At 42.1% G+C, this 20,294-nt stretch overlaps 8 protein-coding genes across 9 annotated transcripts; all 8 read right to left on the bottom strand.

Moving 5' to 3' along the window:
* Nucleotides 1-314: 314 nt before the first annotated feature.
* Nucleotides 315-848, bottom strand: LSM04_006023 (Cyclophilin-type peptidyl-prolyl cis-trans isomerase domain; the record flags this gene model as incomplete). The annotated part of the gene is made up of 1 exon (XM_067336846.1): nt 315-848. One exon carries the CDS (start codon nt 846-848, stop codon nt 315-317), a length of 534 nt encoding a protein of 177 aa, XP_067188895.1.
* Nucleotides 849-1,554: 706 nt separating this feature from the next.
* Nucleotides 1,555-2,473, bottom strand: LSM04_001011 (uncharacterized protein; the record flags this gene model as incomplete). Its single annotated transcript, XM_067336845.1, has 2 exons — nt 1,555-1,975; nt 2,268-2,473. The coding sequence occupies 2 exons, from the start codon at nt 2,471-2,473 to the stop codon at nt 1,555-1,557; spliced, it is 627 nt and encodes a 208-aa protein (XP_067188817.1).
* A 416-nt stretch (nt 2,474-2,889) lies between these two features.
* On the bottom strand, nt 2,890-3,639 carry LSM04_009581 (Ribosomal protein L25/L23; the record flags this gene model as incomplete). The annotated part of the gene is made up of 1 exon (XM_067336844.1): nt 2,890-3,639. The coding sequence occupies one exon, from the start codon at nt 3,637-3,639 to the stop codon at nt 2,890-2,892; it is 750 nt and encodes a 249-aa protein (XP_067188959.1).
* Nucleotides 3,640-4,124: 485 nt separating this feature from the next.
* Nucleotides 4,125-7,028, bottom strand: LSM04_009679 (Leucine-rich repeat; the record flags this gene model as incomplete). The annotated part of the gene is made up of 1 exon (XM_067336842.1): nt 4,125-7,028. The coding sequence occupies one exon, from the start codon at nt 7,026-7,028 to the stop codon at nt 4,125-4,127; it is 2,904 nt and encodes a 967-aa protein (XP_067188960.1).
* Nucleotides 7,029-7,451: 423 nt separating this feature from the next.
* Nucleotides 7,452-8,219, bottom strand: LSM04_004461 (uncharacterized protein; the record flags this gene model as incomplete). Its single annotated transcript, XM_067336841.1, has 1 exon — nt 7,452-8,219. One exon carries the CDS (start codon nt 8,217-8,219, stop codon nt 7,452-7,454), a length of 768 nt encoding a protein of 255 aa, XP_067188870.1.
* A 950-nt stretch (nt 8,220-9,169) lies between these two features.
* On the bottom strand, nt 9,170-11,581 carry LSM04_006696 (Cation/H+ exchanger; the record flags this gene model as incomplete). Its single annotated transcript, XM_067336840.1, has 1 exon — nt 9,170-11,581. The coding sequence occupies one exon, from the start codon at nt 11,579-11,581 to the stop codon at nt 9,170-9,172; it is 2,412 nt and encodes an 803-aa protein (XP_067188906.1).
* Nucleotides 11,582-13,406: 1,825 nt separating this feature from the next.
* Nucleotides 13,407-16,071, bottom strand: LSM04_008163 (uncharacterized protein; the record flags this gene model as incomplete). Of its 2 annotated transcripts, none has more annotated exons than XM_067336839.1 (2): nt 13,407-15,448; nt 15,981-16,071. In XM_067336839.1, 2 exons carry the CDS (start codon nt 16,069-16,071, stop codon nt 13,407-13,409), a joined length of 2,133 nt encoding a protein of 710 aa, XP_067188933.1. The 2 variants fall into 2 exon arrangements, with proteins under 2 accessions (XP_067188933.1, XP_067188932.1); XM_067336838.1 differs by lacking the exon at nt 13,407-15,448 and adding an exon at nt 15,453-15,749 and having other exon boundaries at nt 15,937-16,071.
* A 713-nt stretch (nt 16,072-16,784) lies between these two features.
* Nucleotides 16,785-19,796, bottom strand: LSM04_006956 (uncharacterized protein; the record flags this gene model as incomplete). The annotated part of the gene is made up of 1 exon (XM_067336837.1): nt 16,785-19,796. One exon carries the CDS (start codon nt 19,794-19,796, stop codon nt 16,785-16,787), a length of 3,012 nt encoding a protein of 1,003 aa, XP_067188912.1.
* Nucleotides 19,797-20,294: the final 498 nt, after the last annotated feature.

The raw sequence follows: 20,294 nt of genomic DNA, 5'->3' as shown, positions 1-20,294 counted from the left end.
CCTCTATTTTTATTCTCTTCTTTTTTTCTCCAAACCGCCTCATGCAGAAGACTAAAAGAAATTGTTTTTCTTACCTTTTCTTTTTGGTTTGGACAAGATAAAAAAAATTATATATATATATATATATATATAATACGACTCTGTCCTTCACCCTTTTTTTTTCATTTTATTTTTATTTCCTTATTTTTCCTTCTTATTTTTTTTCCTTCATATCTTGGTTTTGACTCTACGCTCCCAGAGATCCCTCCAAAAACAAAAAACAAAAAAAATTTTTCTTATTATTCCCCTTATCTTTGCGCGTAACAACAGCCTCCTTATACCTGACCGCATGACTCAATTTTCACTGGTTTGCTCACCTTGCCACTCTGGGAACCGACAGCCTCCATTGCCTTGACAACGTCCATACCCTCCAGCACTTGACCAAATACAACGTGCTTGCCGTCGAGCCATGAGGTCTGCGCTGTGCAGATGAAGAACTGGGAACCGTTCGTGTTGGGGCCGGCGTTCGCCATGGAGAGTGTACCAGGGCCAAAGTGCTTGCCAGCCTTACCAGCAAAGGACTCATCGGCAAACTTCTCACCGTAGATAGACTTGCCGCCAGTGCCATTGTGGTTGGTGAAGTCACCGCCCTGGCACATGAACTGCGGAATAACGCGGTGGAAACCACTGCTGGTGAAACCAAAGCCCTTCTCTCCCGTGCAGAGTACGCGGAAGTTCTCTGCTGTCTTTGGAACGGCATCGGCGAAGAGCTCAAAGACGATGCGACCAGCCGACTGACCACCAATGCTGATGTCGAAGTAGACCTTCGGGTTGGTGGGGACGGTGGGGTAGTATGGCTTGTAGGACATTGGTAATATGTGGTTAGTTTTGTTAACTTTTTTTCTAAACACAGATGTAGCAAGGAATACATAAAGAACAAGAAGAACAAATAAAGAAATAGGGATAAAACAGTGAAGTTTGTGTAGAAGAGTGTTTAAAGGAGAGACAAAAGAGGATAAGGGGAAATTTAAAGAAAAAGGCAGAAACAATTACAAATAAACAAAGTAATTGGAATCAAACTTCTAATTATTTTCCCCCTTACAAGTATCTGAAAGAAAGCGCTTGTCTTAAACCATATTGATCAGCCATAAATAATCACGATATATATATATATATTAATGATAACATAACTCATTATTCTCGCCCCAGTATCTCCTACCAGACGACGTAACTCCTTTGCCAAATTCCAACACATCTTTTTTTTCCTTGGGGTTGTAGTAATAGACTCTTCCCTTCTTACCTTTAGTTTCTTTCCACTCTCCACTCTTTAATGCCTCTTGCGCCTTCTTATCGTAATCCACCACAGGAGGCGAAGTAAAAGAGCAAACACTAAAAGAACTGTTAGATGTCATTTCTGTTGCTGATGATACTTTTTTGGCAGTATTACGTGGTGGCAGGGGTAGGGACAGAGGTGGAGGAGGAGGAGGTAATTTCTGTGATAATGGGGGTGTTGGTGCAGCGCTTAAATTACCCAAAACATAAGAAGAGGAGGTTTTTCCAGAGTCCACAGATGTTTTAACTGATTAAGTCAATGGTGGCTGATTCTTTAAACCATCCCTCGCCTCTGTCGTCTCTATTGTTTGAAATACGAGTTTCACTTCCCAATTTAGAAACCGTCTCGGTTATATTTGTCGAGCTATTTAACTCATTTCGAATTCTTTTGCATATGTCGGCTACTGGATATGCAGACTGCGGTGGTGCATTTATTTGTTGAATCTGATCCAAAAGAAAGGAAGTATGCTCCTGGCGTTGATCACTTATCCCGTTTCTTCCTGAAGGAAGGGATGATAATGCAGAAAGAGGAGGAGGGTGTAAAGAAGAGAGAGGAATAGAAATATCGGTGGTAACAGTATCTGCTAAACCCGAGAGAAGCTTAGAATGACAGAAAGCACACTCCTCCCTTGTACTATTCATGTCCTTCACATCTGAGACGAACCTGAACCGGTGACTCAGTTTTAGAGCCGATCTCATGGGAGTCTGCTACTTCAATAATAAGCTGTGATGATGATGATGATGATGATTAACGTTCTCTACCATTTGTATATTTTTTAGCCGTACTGTTGCAAACACCCCAGCAAGGGCCTTGAAATCGAACATTTTTTGTTCCAGGACTACTACCATTTATGGGGGAAAATGAATCTTCTGTCTTAACACGAACCTGCGAATAAGGTGAAATAGATTAAAAAGAAACACATGGGGGTTCTCCGAATACTGCGGTCTTTTCACACTTCCCATTGTCTCCCATTTGGTCGCATTCCTTCTTTAAATCATCAATTTGTTTATCTATATTTTTTCCCTGCATCTGTAAGAGGATAAAACGGTCCGTCAAAACAGAAGATGTATTCCAATCTTCCGTAGCACCGACTAAGTCTTGCTTTTCACCTTCTTTCATAACTTGTCTGTAATTGCATGTTGAAGAGACCTTACCATTCATCCATGCACAACCCTTCATACAGAAATAGAAATAGAAATAGGAAAGAAAATGCCTTGTATATACAATATATGCCTCTAAAGAGGAAAAATGAACTACAAGGAACTCTAGATATCCCATCTGAAAGGTTAAAAAAAGAAAGAGAGCGAAAAAGAGGGGGAGGGGGAGGTACAGAAAGAAGAGTCATTCGCTTTAATAGTAATGAATGAAGTTTCTCTTTCACCTTTCATATGAAAACAGAAGAGATATCATACAAGTTCACTTTTTATCATCCCATTCATGTGTCTCAAAAGTCAAAGAAGGAGGCAAAGGAGGAAAGCAATAATAGCGGCGTAACTCCAAAAGAACTCCGTACAGGGTATCAAGAACAATCTTTCTATCACTTTTCAAGCATACTTCATCAAATAGCATCAATATTTTTATCCACTAATGCGTGCTTGTGATTTATTATCGGGAGTGTCCTCTGTTCCCTTAATCTGCTTAAATTCCACCGAAACTGGAGAATCTAACTCTACAACAGCAACCTTATAGTCATCCATTGCTTTTATTTCACCCACCTCATTCTTGTATCGTCGACCACGCATGTTACGTACTTGAATTCGGACAATGTTATCGACACCGTAAATATTCTTCAAATAATTCGCAAGCTCCACCCTGGACATGTCGCACGGAATGAGAAACACTGGCCGGGTTGTCTCATTGTTGAGGACGCTGTCCAACAGTAGCCGCACCTCCACATCGGGAAAGTATCGCGCAAAAAAGTATGGAAAAAACTCCTGTGAGCGTCGCAATCCTGTTGGTGGTGGCCGTTGATGGGGCCAACCCCATTCCTCCGCCTTCTTCTTTACAAATCCTATCTTCCCAGCGATTGGATTCCACAGTCGACTGCGGCCGTAGTAATCATTCACCGCGGGTTCCGGGTATGGGCGTGGGTCGGGCCGCGTGTGTTGGTACTCCCACGTGTTCCATCCGGCGTGTATACGTCCCATGCGGCGGCGCCAGAGATTAATGCCTTGATTGACCAGCGGCCGGTAAAAGCGGCCACGTGTGGCTGTCGTCAGTGCGGGACCGGCGAGAAGAGAAGCACCAACAGCGGCGAGTGGACTGCTTGAGGGCGTGCACGCAACACGACCGCCGCTGGCAAACCGCCTTAGGCCGGCTATGGTCATTTCTGCAAAGGCTGCTATTCCTATGAAAGGACCCCTTACTACTACTGTACAGAAAAAAAAAGAGAGAGACAAAGAGGGGAAAAGGGGCAGAGAAAGCGTTGAAATGGAGAATGAAAAGAGAAAAATAAAAAGAGATGACAAGAAGAAGAAAAATGAGTCCAAAAAAACAAAAAAAAAAATGATAAGTTTTTAAATCTCGCTACTGTGTGAAATAGAAAAAAAATTTTTCTCTTGTGGGTGGATGAGTGCGCCTCTCTTTTTTTCTTTAAGCAACTCTATGAATAAAGAGTCGAAACACGGAACTACCCTCGTGGGTCCACAGGCCATGTTCGGTCCGCTCTCTCTCTCTCTCTCTATATATATATATGGTGATCACGCTACCAGGAGAAAAAATAAAACAACAAAAAAAGAACAATGAACGAAAAAAAATGGAGGTAAGATAAAATACACTACACTGTGTTTGAACACTTTGACAAATAAATAGGTTATTTTTCCATTTCGTCATGCTCCATAATAATGTGTGACAATGCTTGTAGTGTCGCCCGCTGCCGGACTCTTGTCGCCTCCTGTGTTTCTCGCCACTGAGCCTGCAGACGCTGCCGTTCACTCTCTGCCAATCGCAGTGACGCCTCCTTTTCACTGAGTTCCCGCGTGAGACGAGTGTTTGCTTCACCAACGCGTGCGAGCTGCTCCCGAACAAGTGTCAACGCCTCTACAGCACGCATCAGCTTGACTGTTTGCTGATGTTCACGCACCATAGATGATGCAAGTTTTTGCTTTGTGTCATCCAGAGCTTCTATTAATTCCGTTAGTTGCTGCTGATGTTGCTGCTTCGGTGTTGTTGCCTCTTTTTGTTGTTGTTGCTTTGTTGCCCAAAGCTCCTCCTTAACACGTTGTAATTCCTCTTCAACACGTCTCAGTCTTGCCGTCTCGTGGTGGTGATTAGCTGCAGCCTCTTCAGCATCCTCAAGTCGCTCTTCCAGTTTTGCTATGACAGTCCTCTTTTCATCTATTTTTAATTTTGCCTCAGCCTCCAGTTCATCTAATGCCAAATCCTTTTTTTCAATCGTCTCACGCAAATTGTGAAGTGTGCGAAGAAGGTTATCACGCTCATGATCCATGTTTTCTTTCATCTGTCTAACTGCCAACTCAGAGTCTTGCTGCTGCTGCATCATAACTGCCAATTCGCGTTCCTTCTCTGTAACAGATCTCAATAGACGTTCATTCTCACGTGAGAGTAGATGCTCCGATTGACGAACAATAGAGAGAGCATCCTGAAGCTGCTTTAACTCTTCCATATTTTCCTTTTCTCTTTGTTGATTTTCTTTTTCTTCTTCTTGAATAACTGCAAAAATGGGATCACATCCAACATCTTTACGTATTGGTAGTGTTACTCTTGTCGCCTGTGCCTCTAGCAACGCCTCCCGGTAGTGCTGCTGCAACGAAGCAGTGTATTCTTCCCATGACTTCTGATAATTACGGTGGTTTACCACGAGGGATTTATATTCGTAATGAATCACCCGAACATGCGCTCCTGCAGAAGCAAGAAGATCAGTCCAAACTGTAGACTCTAACCGGCGACGCGCTAACAATTCATCCAACTGAAGACGATACATTTCTTCAGATAGATGCAACTCCTTTTCACAAGAGAGTAGATCAATTCTACAACTTTGTAACTCCTTCTGTAACTTCTTCACTTGAAATTGTGTAAGTTCACTCTGCTTCTCCAACCACTCTTTCTGTTGAATAACAACATCAAGACGCGTATTTAATTCTGTAACTCTATCATTCGACACCTTTCGAAGTTTTGTGAGTTCTTCGTTTATACGTTTTATGGTAGTATCCGATTCTTTTTTTTGCTTAAGCAAATTAGTACGTAGTGCATTGGTTTGCTCCTCTAGTTCCACACGATTCCTCCGCTGAAGAATAGCGGTTTCTTCTGACCTACGTGAAAGTTCATCCTTTAATGCAGCTACCTGGCGACAGAGTAACTTCTTTTCATTTGAAGCAGATTCTGTTAGTGCTAGATGTGCCTGACGTAAATCATCAAGATTGCGGCGTAAATCTTCTTCTAATGCCACACGAAGTGAGAGTTGTTCCTGTGCACGCACAAACTTTAGTTCAAGGTCTTCAATATGTTCCTCTTTAGCTTGAATATTTTTTTGTAGAATTTCCTCCTCCACACTAGATACATGCATCTCCTTGTATGGAGGTATTGAAACCTTGGTAATTACAGCACGTGAAACACGCTTTGAACGCCATTGTGGAGGAGAAGGACTTCTACCACCCAAATCTTTACTGTTTCCACTACTACCTTTACTGTCACTACTACTGGCACCAGTGGAAGAGCTTTCAGTGCATGTCATGCTTTCTGATGCTTTAGATGTGTTCATTGCTGTCGCAGCACACGGCAGAATTTCTGTATTATGCTGCTGTATGGTTACATGAGGACTAACAATAGTTGGAGATGTCATATCCAGTACTTGGCTTTCAAGCCACTCATTGTGGTTTGTAACTACTGTACGATCCATTTGTGTTACATCTGTTGTAGGGTCATAACCGCATGGTACACCATTTAGCACAAATAATCGTGGTAATCGCTGAAGAAGTCGTTCTGCGTAATTAGGCTCCGCCGCACAAAATGGGTTTTCCCGTAGCTGTAGTTGCTGTGGAAGAGTTGGTAGACCTAATGATGCCCGTGGTGTTTCCACACGCAAATCTTGCAGATCTCTACAGTTCTCCAGTGAACCTTCTAACTCCGATAATGTTGCTATTTTATTCCCGCAAACGTCAAGATGAAGCAGTAGCTTGGGACATGGCAATAGACGAAGACCTCGCAAATCGGTTAATTCGTTGAAACTAAGAGACAACCACTCCAGTGAGGGAAGATGCTGAAAACCATTTATGCTTGTTAAAAAATTGCTGGAAAGATTAAGGCGTTTAAGTTGACGAAGTCCTTTAAACGCCCCCTCGTCTACTGCCCGAAGTTCATTTGCACTAATATCAAGTTCTGTGAGATGCTGAAGATGACCCAAACACTCGATTCGTGAAATACCATTCATATGAACATTTAACGAGTTAAGTTGTGTCATGTATTCCAAGTAACGAATATTGCTAAATGAGAGGAGATTGCGACAACATAGAAAGAGGTTTCGTGTGTGACGCAATGTGCGAAGAGTTTCTTCGGGTAACGGAGTGTTCTCTACAACAGGCGCGTGTGCACGCTGAAACACAAGAGTTTTTGCTGGTGACAACGTTGCACTACACCCGATAGAGCTGCGCCGCTGCTGAATGGGAGAAGATTCCCTCTTGTTGGGCAACAGCAACAGTGGACCAGGCCGGTGTGGCACTGGTGTACCAGCACGAACACCTGGCGTGTTGGTTCGCATGTTAGTACAGCACGTTGTTCTTGTTTTTTTCTCTTCTTATCGATTCTCCGTTTCTATTATTTTACCTCGTGCGTGGAAAGTACAAAGTACAGATTACAAAAATAAAAAGAACACTAGAGGTTATGCACCAAAACGAAGATAAAAAAAGGGGGAGGAACACATCCATTCCACAGTAGTGGGCAAACAAGGGGATGAAACAATTGATATTAAACAGAAAGGAAAAACAAAAAAAAAAATCACACATATATGCATTGCATGTATACCTCCTTGGATAAGGAGGTATGCATCTTGCTTTGGTGCAACCATTACCAAAGAAAGAAAAAGAAAAAAAAGAAAAAGATAGGTAATAACAGGTTATGCCTCTTCTCTCTTCTCCCCTCTCTCTCTGTCTCCGTCTCTTACGAAAATGGAGCCTGTTACATACTATCCAACCATACTGCGTTTACGCCCACGAGCCCGCACTGCCTCAAGTCGTGCAAGTGTGGCGGCACCCTTCTGCGCATCTACGGTGCGACGATAGCCGTCGAGAATCAGCGAGGAGGCAACATGCTCGAGATACGGATGCGATGATTTGATCGCGCGTTCCAGCACGTACAGATCCACCGCCCGTTCCTCTGCGCTGTTCTTATCCATCACAAGACCAAAGTCCAACACAACAAGACCGTTACGAGCAGACATGTTTCTCATATTTCCCTCTTTTGCTGTCTGATGACTTTCCAAGAACTGTGTCGTACACATAAAGTTAGACGTTGTTAAATCTCCGTGGATAATGTCTGCATTATGTAGAAGACCAACGATCTCTCCCATACCCAGCAATAGATACTTGTCTAATGTGGGAGCAGCACTCTTCTCTGGTACGACAGAGTCTTGTTGCTGTCGTTGTTGATTGTCGAGAATATCACGTACAGTAAGGCCTTCAATACGTTCCATGATAATTGCACAGCGATCACGATCAACAGCAAACACAGTTGGGGCGGTGACGCCTTGCTTGCGACACCGCATAAGTGCTCGAGCCTCACGCACTGTTCGCTGCTCACGGAGCCTCTGATCTAATACAGGATGACGGTAGGGCTTGCGAAAGCGATGCTTACAAACGGCTCGATAGTTGTAAAAGTCACACTCGTACACCTTTGATTCTGCGCACTGTGAAAGGACGGAGCCGACTTGCACAGAACTTGTGTGCAATTCCATGTCGGTCCTTTTTTCCTTCATCACTCCTTTCCTACCCCTGAGAACGGCAGAAAAAACCAAGAAAAAAAAAATCGCTAGTGACCATTAAAGTGATAGTAGTAGATATTTTTTTTTTTCGGAAACGAAATAAAAAACACCACCCTCCTCCAAAAAACATGAATTCAGCATAAAAATAAACACCCATCAGGACATTACATATATTTATATTATAAATACAAACAACTATATATATTCAATCTCATTTCCTTTCCTCCAAATAAAAAAAAAAAACAGTTTCGCTCAGTTAAAGGCGAAAAAAGACATCATTCCAATTATAGAATTCTGGAGGGATAACACACCGTGTATAAAAGAAAGCAGCACAAAACGAAACACATGAAACAAGCGCACAGAAAAAAAAAAAGCAAGGAATTATTAGAATATTCATTTAGATGAAATCTTGTGTCTTCATTCCACTAAAAAAGAAGAGAATTACAAACACAGGAAACAAAGAGTTTGGTTTAGTATAACTGAACTTCTGAGTTTTGATTCTCTCAAGCGTCCATCCACCGGTAAATCAAGTAATGCATTAAAAAAAAAAACACGCACACACACAAGCTTGTAGAGAATATCTAAGAAGTGGGAGACTTTTACATTCCCGCTTCAACTGGACTCCTTTTCGTGGCAAATACTGAAGAACGGTGGGGCAGAAAAAAGAAAAACTCAATCGCAAACTCCCGACGTAGTGTCTTATGGAAAAGAATCAAAACATAGGGGGTGGGGAAACAAAAGAGCAAATGAAAACCCAATCACTACTTATTTATTTGATTTCATCGTGTTGCACATTCATTTCCACAAACTTCTAAAGTCAAAAATAAAAAGTAATAAAAAACGGATACGTAGAATATATCTGAGAGGATACAGAGAAAGTGAAACTAAAAGAAAACAGAAAAAAACTGAATCTTTTCATATGATTATTTTTGTTCGGCATTCTGTTTGTGTTTCCCTCTGGTACTACTAACGACTTCTTCTGGAAGCTCTGCATCACGCTTTAGTAACTTATGTGAGAAAAAGGCAATCAGTATAGCGCATAGTGGACAGGCGATGAGCATCGACAACACGGCAGTGTTCTTCATGACACGTCCATACTCTACACGTCGCTTCGCCTGCGCTATCTCCGCCTCTGTTGTGGCGCGCAGTAACTCCTGCTGGGCGTTAAACAATGCCGCTGAGCCGAGTGCCCCCTGCACGGATCCCTTCCCCAGCGACCCAATGCCACAGAATAAAAGTTCACGCCAATTTAGGGGCATGCGTGTGAGTCGGGGTGTCAGCACGGCAACTACGAATCGGGCAGCCAGACCGGCGACCGTGACGGCGATGGCAGGTCCAATAAACTCGCGAGTGAAGACTTCTTGCACGTCCATGTCGGCCCCCGTCAAGGCGAAGAGGGCCGGCATGGCGGCGTAGTCCCAGACGATGGCGAGGCCCCGCGCGAGATCCTGCCGGGCTGCGGTGCCCGTCCAGCCCGGCCGCCGGCTGCTGAGGTACGCAAAGACGGCCGCCATCGCGCTGGCCCCGATGCCCGCCCCCCCGAGAGCCCCGCCGAGGCGACCGGCCGCCAACACCGCGAGACTCAACAACAAAAAGAGGGCGAGCGACACCCGCCGGACGTGAGAGGCGTGCCGCAGTGTCACGCGGATGGGGTTGCCGTCCGAGACGGAAATCCACTCACCCTCCATGAGCAACACATAGAAGAGAAAAAAATACACGAGGAAACCCAGTGCAATTCCTCCAAAGAAACCAGCTATCATCTGTACAGGGGCGAGAACAATGGCAAGAGTCCTACTAATCGTTGAGAACTCAAATGCAAGAAGAAGTTGAATAACCCACACACAGAGAGCAGCATCTATTGTGGTACAGGTAAGCAACATCATAGCTGGACCCCCTCGTGTTCCATAACCTTTACGTTGTAGATCAATCAAAGCAGGTGCTACCACACTTGGTGCAATAGCAGAAACTATAAAACCTTCCATCATTGCCCAATGAAAGTTAGGATACCCAAACATTTCTTTACAAAGAAAACCATGCACAATCGCTTCAGCGGCCATAGGAAGAATTCCAAACATTATATAAGAAAGAAGATTCTTTTTTAATGCCACAATATTTAGTGACAATCCAGCTCGAAGAACTCCTACTGAAAGTCCAAAAGTTCCAATAAACACTCGCATCTTTGGTGAAATACCTGAGGTTAAATAACCTGTAGTTGGAATGTTATTATATACAATTCCAGCTGCAATAATACAGACAAGGGAAGGTATTCTGGAAATTCGTGATATAACAGAGCCCAATACTCCAGCAAAAATTATTGTAGTAGCACTGTCAAAGTACAAACCACCAGGGGAAAAATTGGTGGGTGAGATAAGACAATACATAATAACCCATAATAATAAAATGCAAAAAAGACGAAGTAAGAAAGAGAAGAAAAACAACCGGTACTTCCGATGAATCAAAGTTACATAAAAACAAAACCGCTTGTGGTCAAATTCTATAGCAAAAAGTTTTTCATTGTTTCCTACTCGTTTTATTTTATCCCAAGTCTCTGCAGTAAAAGAAGGACGTCGCTCATATGGTTGAATATGTTTTTCGAAAAGAGCATGAACAACTTCAAGACGCCGTCCTTCGCTACTCAAAGCATTAAAATTATTTACAATGCTTCTCTCATGCATCAAATCTTCCTGAGAGACAGGTCGTTGAACAAACATAGGTGATTCACCCTGTATTTCCTGTGAAAATGGTACTGATAACTGCTCTTGTTCATCTGAATATGTGGTTGAGCGATCCATATTCACCTTTGTTGAACCTCCGCAATCTGGGTTATTAAGTTGCGAAGCACGACGAAGTGAAGAAAGCCTTATAGAATTTGGATTTTGATAATCAACAAACACACTGGGAGTGCGAGAATGTGTGGCATTATCATCTTTCCTTGTGCTCTGTGAATGAAAGGACCGTTCAAGAGAGTGTGACGCCGTTTCTGCCTTATTCCATCGCAAGCTACTACGTCTTCTTTCTTTGTATCTTCCTTCAGCATGCCAATCCGGTTCTGTAGGCATTACATCGGAAAGTAAATCAATAGAATCCTTTTTCGCACAATTAGTATCTGCGTTGTCATGGATTTCTTCAACAAATGCACCATAAACCAAATTAAAACTAGAAGATAACTTCACTGGGTGTGTATCCTTATCAACGGAATGAGGAAGAGATACTTCCTCCAAAATTAATTTATTATCCATGTGGTGGCTAGTTGAGGCGCCATCCAACTGGTCCTTTGAGGATACGGTCGCTTGGCCGCCTGAATACCTTTTCGTCTTCCGAGCATTCCCCTCCATTCGTCCAATGGGCTCTCTGAAGAACTTCACTAGAGGCACACTTCAGAAACCAGAAGAGAAAAAACGAACCTTAGGATGATGTGTACCATTGGAAAAAGAAATAAAAATAAAAAGAAAACCGATGAATGGGGAGAGTTCCACAAACACAAACACAAGGAGAGAGAGAGAGAGATAAGAAGAAAAAAGAACCATTGCGAACGCAAACAAGGGAGCAAATAAAACAAACAAAAATACACATATATTACAGGATATTTTCTGCAAATGCACAGACACCAGACGACACGGCCAAGATCTAAAAGAAAAGCAAACCAAAAACCAGAGTTTGCTTCTACATAGGTAGTAGACGCATAGATACAGCCTCAGTATCGGAAAATAAGGAGGAACAAGTGCCCAGACATCCACCCTCTTTTCTAAACGTACACGGTTCTGTCATCTTTCATTACCTTCCAAGACGGCATGAGCTTTCTCTCTAAAGTGGCAGTAGTGTGGCCGGAAAAAGAAAGAAAGACATGCAAAAAGGTCCGCAGTAAAAGAGTAGACAAATATGTGTGAGTAAAGAAATAATGTTTTGGTACGAACAAAGAATGATCCACACTTTACTTTTCATCTATCTTTTTTTTTTTAATTTCCACTCCTTTCATTCCATTCATAGACCTTCCCATCACAGAAATAAACGTTACATCAATGTGCCACACCAAAGTGGTGCCAGAAGTGAGGAGTTTACAGGAGCGTAGAAAGACAGTGTTAAAGATCATGGAGATTGGAAAACACCAAAACAACACCAGACTGATCCGCTAAAGGTAAATTCCAATAGCGCTGCTCCATAGCTTAGGGTTAGGGAATAAAAAGCCGAATGCCTTGCCACCGCTGTTAACTACTATTGCAGTTATAGCAGGAGCAGTGGGCACCCAACCAGGCGCGCTGTCCGGCACCTCACTCTCACTCTAACCCCATCACCCCCAGCACTCCCTCACACACCCCAGACACAAATGCTGCAGTTTCTTCCGCGAAGTTCAGAACGCAAAGAACGGAAAGAATGAAGAAGCAAGAAATTACAAATAAAAAAAAAGAAAAAAAAGGAATGATTGAAATAGCTGGATCATCTAAGGGGTGTTAGACAAATGCCATGCATAGACGATCTCGTTCCTCTAGGATTTTATGCCATTTCAATTGAAACATTCACAATGTGCAATCGGCAAAATCCTTTTTCTTGTTTTCCCTTTCATCACAGGCTTTGCAAGAGAATAATAAAACTTTGCTTACGGTTTTAAGAGAGTAAAAAAGAACCTTTGGAAGTCATCCTCTTTGTAATGATAAAATCCCTAAACACAAACTACAAAGAGTAGGAAAGGGGAAACAAATTAATTCAAACTATATTGAAATCCCCCAATTAATGAAAATAATGGTGTGGAATAATGAAGAACAATTATTGTAACCAGACTCTACAACTGTGACGTACACCAACACTTCAAATTGTAAAAAAAAAAAGGACCTTAGTTTATTCCATTCACTTCAGAAAATGTATCCGTTTCATTTGTGAGAGAACAAAAAACAATCTTCTATAAATATAAATATAAATATAAATATATATATATATATATATATATATATATATGACACGTCGAAAACCGGCCAGCTCTTTTCACCCCTCTTCCTCTTCCTCTTTTCTTTCTAGCAACACTTCCTTTTTGACTCTCCAATTCAACCAACGAACCAACCAACAGACACAAAAGCACACACAAAGAATTAGAAAGAAAAAGAAGAAAGCACGAAGAAAAAAAAAAAAACGGTGCGATAAACAGGAAAGAGTAGCATCAATCTTTTTTTACGTTTGATGACTCAACGCCTGACGGAGATCTGCAAGTAGATGTCGCTCTTCATCCGTCATCATTTCAAGATCACTTGCCATGGGAAAACCTTCTTCTTTTCCTTCTTCTTCACGATGACCAGCCGGCTTCACTTGTGTTTGGTACTTTGATGGCATTAGAATAAAGCTCGGTGGACGCTGCACCGCCATTGGAGGGCGATTAACGTTATTAAATGTACCAGCGTTGGCTGGCGGTGCAGTAGACTCAACTGGTTTGGCGAGCTCTGCAACTACGGCAGTGTATGTGGAGTCTTGCTGACTCTGTGAACGTCTTGATAAGGGTGTGCTCCTCTTCCTCGATGTTCTTTGCTCATCAAATTCCACAGGTGTATCTGACACCTTTTCACGTGTGGTGAGATCAATCGCAACCGTTGAAGTAAGAAACTCGCGGCGCCATTGCAGTTCAGCGTCAATAACAGCCAAAGCTGCAAAATACTGCTGAGGCTGCATCTCAGTATCATCCTGTTGTGTTTCTACATTTTGCTTCATTGAGTGCTTTGAGAGCAAAGAGTGATGCGGTGATGGTTTTTCACGCCCTAAGAGCAATTTAGGATCTAAGTCTACAACGAGTGGTCCTCCTGATGTTTGCTGTGATGCGGTGTGAACCTCCGTAGGTACAGTAACTTCCCGTCTGGAAGCCAATGTCGAAGATTTACCACTATTAAGCGGAAATGTACACGCTCTAACTGTTTTTCCTTTTAGCAGATTATCCCTCGGTAAAACCCCCAAATGTTGGTTTTGCACCGGCGTATGATTAACACTCTCTTGTGCGTATTGATCCGGTTCATTTTCTTTTTCTTCTTCTGATACTCCCTGCAAACGATTTTGAACATTGTCAAAATCCGTAGTTTCCTTTTCCACTGTTGAGTTCTCAGAATGATTTGCGAAAAATTGCACATATTTCGAAACTACTGACGGTGAGATTGTTTGCACATCTCTGGACTTACCGATAAACCGTACTGAACCTTCTGGAATATGTCCTTGCGGCTGCGCCATCGAACGCGAATGTGCTACATACGTCATTTCCTCCTTACCTCTACCCTCACTTTGTATTTTCAGTTTTTCTTTTTCACCCTGCACATCATTTTCTTTTCTGCTTGGTTTTATCGTCGTCATTATATTCGAATTATCACTGAAGTTGGGACTCTGTGATGATCTCAGCGCTGAGACAACGACAGCGATGACTTCATGCAGGTCTACAAAGCCACCAAGATCAAAGGCCAGCGAATCACAATTACTTGATTTTTCCTTTACCCAATATGCCACAACTGCTTTTACACCCACTACTTCCACCGGTTTTAACTTTCGACGGCGGGTAACCGAAGATTTGTTGCCTACATTTCCGTGCTCAATAATAGTTACCACTATAAGCATCTCAGTAAGAACAATTGTCAGCAAATGAAGTTCCACATAGCGGCGAGACGCAGTTGTATATTGCAAGAGAGAGTTTGATGTGTCACCATCACTATTTTCTTCATTTTTCATGGCATATGGAAGCATAATCTTCTGCATCTCCATCGTACTGTACTTCACAGCAGTGCGGTGAAGTCGCGCGAAGAGGGAAAGGTCTTCCAAAGCAGAGGACGACTCATCTACAAAAAGTTCGCAAAATATGCGACATAGAGGACTAATTCTATGATATCGCCGCAGACCGTACGCGAGCTCTTTTAACATTTTATTCCATTGAAATGCACCATAGCGAGCCTTTAATACTGTAACTGTTAATGCAGCAACTGACTCTATTTGTCTATTGTCAATTGAAACCAAATTTGCTACATAACCCATGATATCTTCTACCAGTCGTGAGACCCACTGTGCAGAACGTATAGTAGTAGAATGACTGGAAGCATCGTCCGCATAGGATACTATAGCAGAGGTAACGCTGTTGCCATTACGCCGAGAATCCGATCGCTCCAATGAAGTTGGACGTGAAAGAGATGATCGACGAGGCGTTGAGGGTCGCCCAAGAAATACTAAACGTCCGTTGAGGAAAGGGGTACCTCCTCACACACGTTGCGAACTTCCACGTTGAACTCTATCACTCATACTAGTCATTGATCCACCTCGTACCCTTTGTTGCTGATATTGATGTTGCATCTGCTGATGTTGTTGTTGCTGTTGTTTTTGCAATTTCTGGGTTTGGGGTGAGTAATTGCTAGCGAATGGGTGAGATGTATTGGCAGTGTAGAATTGTTCCGCCGCAACAGCACTGTCGGTGTTCCTATCAATATTCCATGGACTACAGTCAGCAGTGGGTCCACCATTAAACGATAGTGAGTCTCTCAGAAATGGGGACGTACTCTGTGCTCGTGATGCCCAACAAGTCAACGGCGATTCACCGCGGTGCTCTCTAGTTATAGCATTTCCATTCCACTTTTGTTGTTCTTATTGCTTCTCCAACCTTTCTTCTTGCTGTTGATCGTGTTTTTTTTTATATGTCTGCAGGTGTGCGAGGTAGAAGTGATAACGCAGCATGCGTAGAGTTCACCTGCCATTCAATGTAAAGATTGTTCCACTCATCGCGGATAGCACGCCATGCGTTGTCATGAGCAGCCGCTAAGAGAAGCATAATCTTTTCCTTCTCTCGCTGTGGAGGCTCAGAAAGAATAAGGCAAGTTGGCATGAGCGATTACAGCCCTCTGTTACCTTCTATACTTTTTTCTTTCTTTCGTGTCACTCCTATTAAAAAATAAAATAAAAAATATATACATGTATAAAAGAGGAATGATAGAGTACGTGTACAGATAAAAGTAGAACAGACACACACGAAAAAAATAAAAATAAATAAACACAAAACCAACTCCATGGACCAAGTCATAAGAAGAAATATTAATATAAAATTATAATCTATGATATAAACACATAACTTTATGCTCAGCTGTGCTTTACTAGATTAAAGTAGCAGCAATAACGGTAGTAGTAAAAATTCATACATCACCTCAGTTCATGTAGTCTTACATCAAGCCTCACACCTCTACAGCCAAAGCAGTGATCGTCAAAGTCGCAACTTCTCTCACCTTACTCCAAAGGTAAAGGAGAAAGACATAACAGCTGATCTAAAGACGAAAAAAAAAACATTACAAAGAAAAATAAAAAAAAGAAGCTGTTAAAGTCTTTGAAAATAACCAATCGAAAAAAAGAACAATTCATTCTTCAGTGACAAATTAATTGTTCTTCTTTTTTTCTCTTAGAGACCATGAGGAAAGGGAGTCTCTGGGTAGAGAATTAGATATTCTAACGAATATGGGTGGGATGAAAATCAATGCAGAATTCAGTAATTGAAACATCTTCTCGTGTCTTTTTTTTTTTTCCTCCCCTTTCTCCTTCTCCTTTTTATCACGGCGAAGAGAGTAGTTTTTCACGTAAAAGCATGCTCTGTCGTTGAAGGGCAGCAATCTCAACTTTAAGGTCGAGGTTTTCTTTTTCACCACACTCTAGTTTGTACGCCAAATCTTTTAAAACGGCAGACATGTATTGTATTTGTTGTTTCCCTTCAAGTTGAGCTATCTCTACATTGGCGCAGCGACGCTGCATCTCAAGTGCCGCCTCTTTCGCACTAATCGCATCATTCCGCCAGCTTTGCTTCTCCGCCAGAACACTTTCCAGTTCTTGTTGTTGATGTATGACTTGTTGTTGCAGTTTTAACACATCCCCCACAGTCGCAGAATGGCATTCTGCCACCTGACGCACTACATCCTTCAAAAATAGCATCTTTTCTTCCACCTCTTTCGTTATCATCATCTGGTCTTGATGTGGCTCTTTTGCTGGTGTCATTTTACTACTCACAAGCTCTGCAATTGAGTTGCACTGGGCATTCAGTTCTTCTACTTTTGTCAGGAGTGATTGAATGACAGGATCACGTAATTGTTTATTCTCGGATTCTTGTTGCTGCAACCCCAAATGTTGTTCCATCTGTGGAAAGCTAAAGGCATTTTCTTCATATATAAAGACATGTTCATCTACTGTATTACCACAGGGTGGTTTATCACTCTCTGCAAGCTGGGATAGAGGATAGGAATTAGATTCATCCTTATTGGTATTTTTCACATCTGAGCTTAACGTTAACTCTGAAGTTTTGCTATCCAGCTGAAGTCTTGTTGGGGGCAAATGATCGCTTCCAAGAAACATTTGCTTTGCCAAGAATAAAGCAGCATGCCGTGGATGTTCCTCAACGAAACGCCTTCCACCTGTGACGGTATTGTGAGTTACCTTTTCTCGGCAAGGAAAAGAATTCAAGACTGGTTGACTAGTATATGAACCGTTTGGGAATTCTAATGTCTTCCTTTCACTCTGTGATGGATATTCTTTTAAAGACTCAGGTGTTGCTCTCATTTGTTCTTTTCCGCTCTTTATTGAAGCCACGTACCTGTCGTGGTGGGATGAGTTTTGTTTAGGAAATGATCGCGTAGAGGAATTGACTTCTGGTAGCGTAGCGTCCACATCCATATCAGTATAATTAGTGCTCCTGTCAACCCTCTTTACAAAGTTACTTCTATCACCATTCTCACCCCTCTTCTCATCTTCATATTCGTCTGTAACATCATTATCATTATTACTATCATCATCATCATTATTACTATCATCATCATTATTATTAGCAACAGCAACAGCAGCAATATGGTTTGTGGACCTTTGAATTCCTTGTCGTTTGTTCCCTTTCACCGTTGACTGTTTACAAACCACCACTGAACTTGCTGAATCAGCCTTTCCTGTTTCACTTAACTGAGTAGTCTCTTTCTCCTTCATCTGAGACATGTGATCCTTCTTTGAATATTTTTCCTCGCATTGCTGAATGGACATCCCTTGCTTGTACTCACCATCGCCAGGTCTTATCATCACTACATCTGATGCTTCCTCCTCCCGCTCTCTTGTGACAGGCCTCCCTTTACTACAGCTATCATCACTCTTCTTCTTATCGTCATCGTCAAACTCGTCATCATCATTATTCTCATCATGAGTACCACTGATGATGCTCTTGTTTGATTTTTCTTCCTCTAATGCTGACGACTCGGGAGACTCGGTGGAACATACACACTCCATTGTAGTCAATGGAACAGCTACACCCGCATTGGGCGATCTTTCTCCAATGGTAGTAGTAGTAGTATTAGTATTAGTAGTATTAGTATTAGTAGTAGTAGTAGTAGTAGTATTAGTAGTAGTTCTTTTTGGGGCTGTCACACCCTTCTCTTCGTTATCTAATTCTTCTTTTGATCTTCTCATTTCTTCTTGAGTATCCTTCTTCGATTCTGAAGAATCATCGGAGCTGGTAAAGGCAGACGCCTTCGATTGTGATGGTGTACATTTATTATCCGCCTCGTTTTCTTGCAGCTCGCGGTGATGAGATGAGGCGGATGAGTACAAGTCACTCCCCGCCTCACTTCTCTTCTTATCATTGGATTCTTCTGAAACGGCATCCATTTGAACATTAGACACGGATTTGATGTCCTTTCTATTACTATTACTATTACTACTACTACTACTACTACTACTACTACTACTACTACTACTATTATTACTGCTTTTTCCATGACCATTACTGCTTCCTACCGACGTCTCACGCATGGAAGCGTGTAGCACTGGATTCACTAAAGGTCGCACTTGATGTATCATAAACTTCACAACACACTCATTAGATTCACGTAGCATGGCGCGAACTAATACTTCCACTTCAGCCGCAATTAACTCTGCACGGTGTCGTTGTACTAACTGTTTTAAGTATTGAAATGTGGCATGCTCAGCTGCATAATTTGAATTAAATGATTGACGATCCACCTTCTGCAACGCCTGTGATCTTGTCGTTTCTGACATTTTGCTATTTAACAGTATCTCTTCCATTTGTCGCACAAATAAAGGAGGCAACAGTGGTTCAGGTAATTTACGCAAAAACAATGTCAATAAAGCTGCAAAGTGCGGTGCACGAATCGGCGTTCTCGCAAACAGAGTACGAAATGGCTTTTCAAACACCCGATTGGCTCTTCTTCCTGAAGACTTCTCTGCACGACTACTATGTTTCTTCTCCACCCGCACACGTTTATCAAGCGAGAGTAATTTACTCTTCTTTGCAAAGTCGTTTATTGCTTTCTCCGCTGATGCGATCCAGATACTATCTGGCGACACAGCGGATGGAGAACTATTGCCGCTCTTATCCCCACCTGTGTAGTTCGTCTCATGCTGTGAATCCCAGTAGAATGCGATATCCTGCAGCAGCACGGGAACACTGGGAATGTAATTTGTGGACTGCGACACCGTCCGCTGCTCGTACACGACGAGTGTACTCACCGGAATGCCAAAGTACGCGAGTGGGTGATCATCACGCCCTCTGCGTGGTACACACATGGACGTTCCCATCCCGTGCACACTCACACCCCGCCCTCACAAGAAAACAGTTATATATATATATATATATATATATATATTATGTATGTGTGTTTGGGTATGTCGCCTCCACGTATGGGGTATACGTCATGAGAAGAGAAAAAAAGAAAAAGAAAGGAAAACAGAATAATAAAGCATGTCCCTGGTATACGAAATAGAAATCGGCGCACAACAGTCATTTTTTTACCATTATCTTGCATCACTTCATGCGTTCGTATGTTGAAATGTCATAAGTGTTTTAATTAAATAAGGGGGAGAGGAAAGTACTTGAAGTGACATATCAAAAGGTGCACAACTGAAGACATTCAGAAAAAAAAAAAACGAAAGAAAAAAATGCAATTCCACTTCACGCAGCAAAATCCCATATATACAATTTAAAAATATTAGAAGGGAGAAAAAACAATGTGAGAAAAGGAAAAGAGTTTTTTTTAAGCAGAGGGAGTTCAACGTAAAGCGTAATAAAACAATAAT

This window comes from Trypanosoma melophagium (assembly GCF_022059095.1).
Source record: "Trypanosoma melophagium isolate St. Kilda chromosome Unknown ctg34segment0, whole genome shotgun sequence".
NCBI lineage: Eukaryota > Euglenozoa > Kinetoplastea > Trypanosomatida > Trypanosomatidae > Trypanosoma > Trypanosoma melophagium.
The sequence above is the reverse complement of the archived record's forward strand: the minus strand, read 5'-3'. Positions and strand labels throughout refer to the sequence as shown.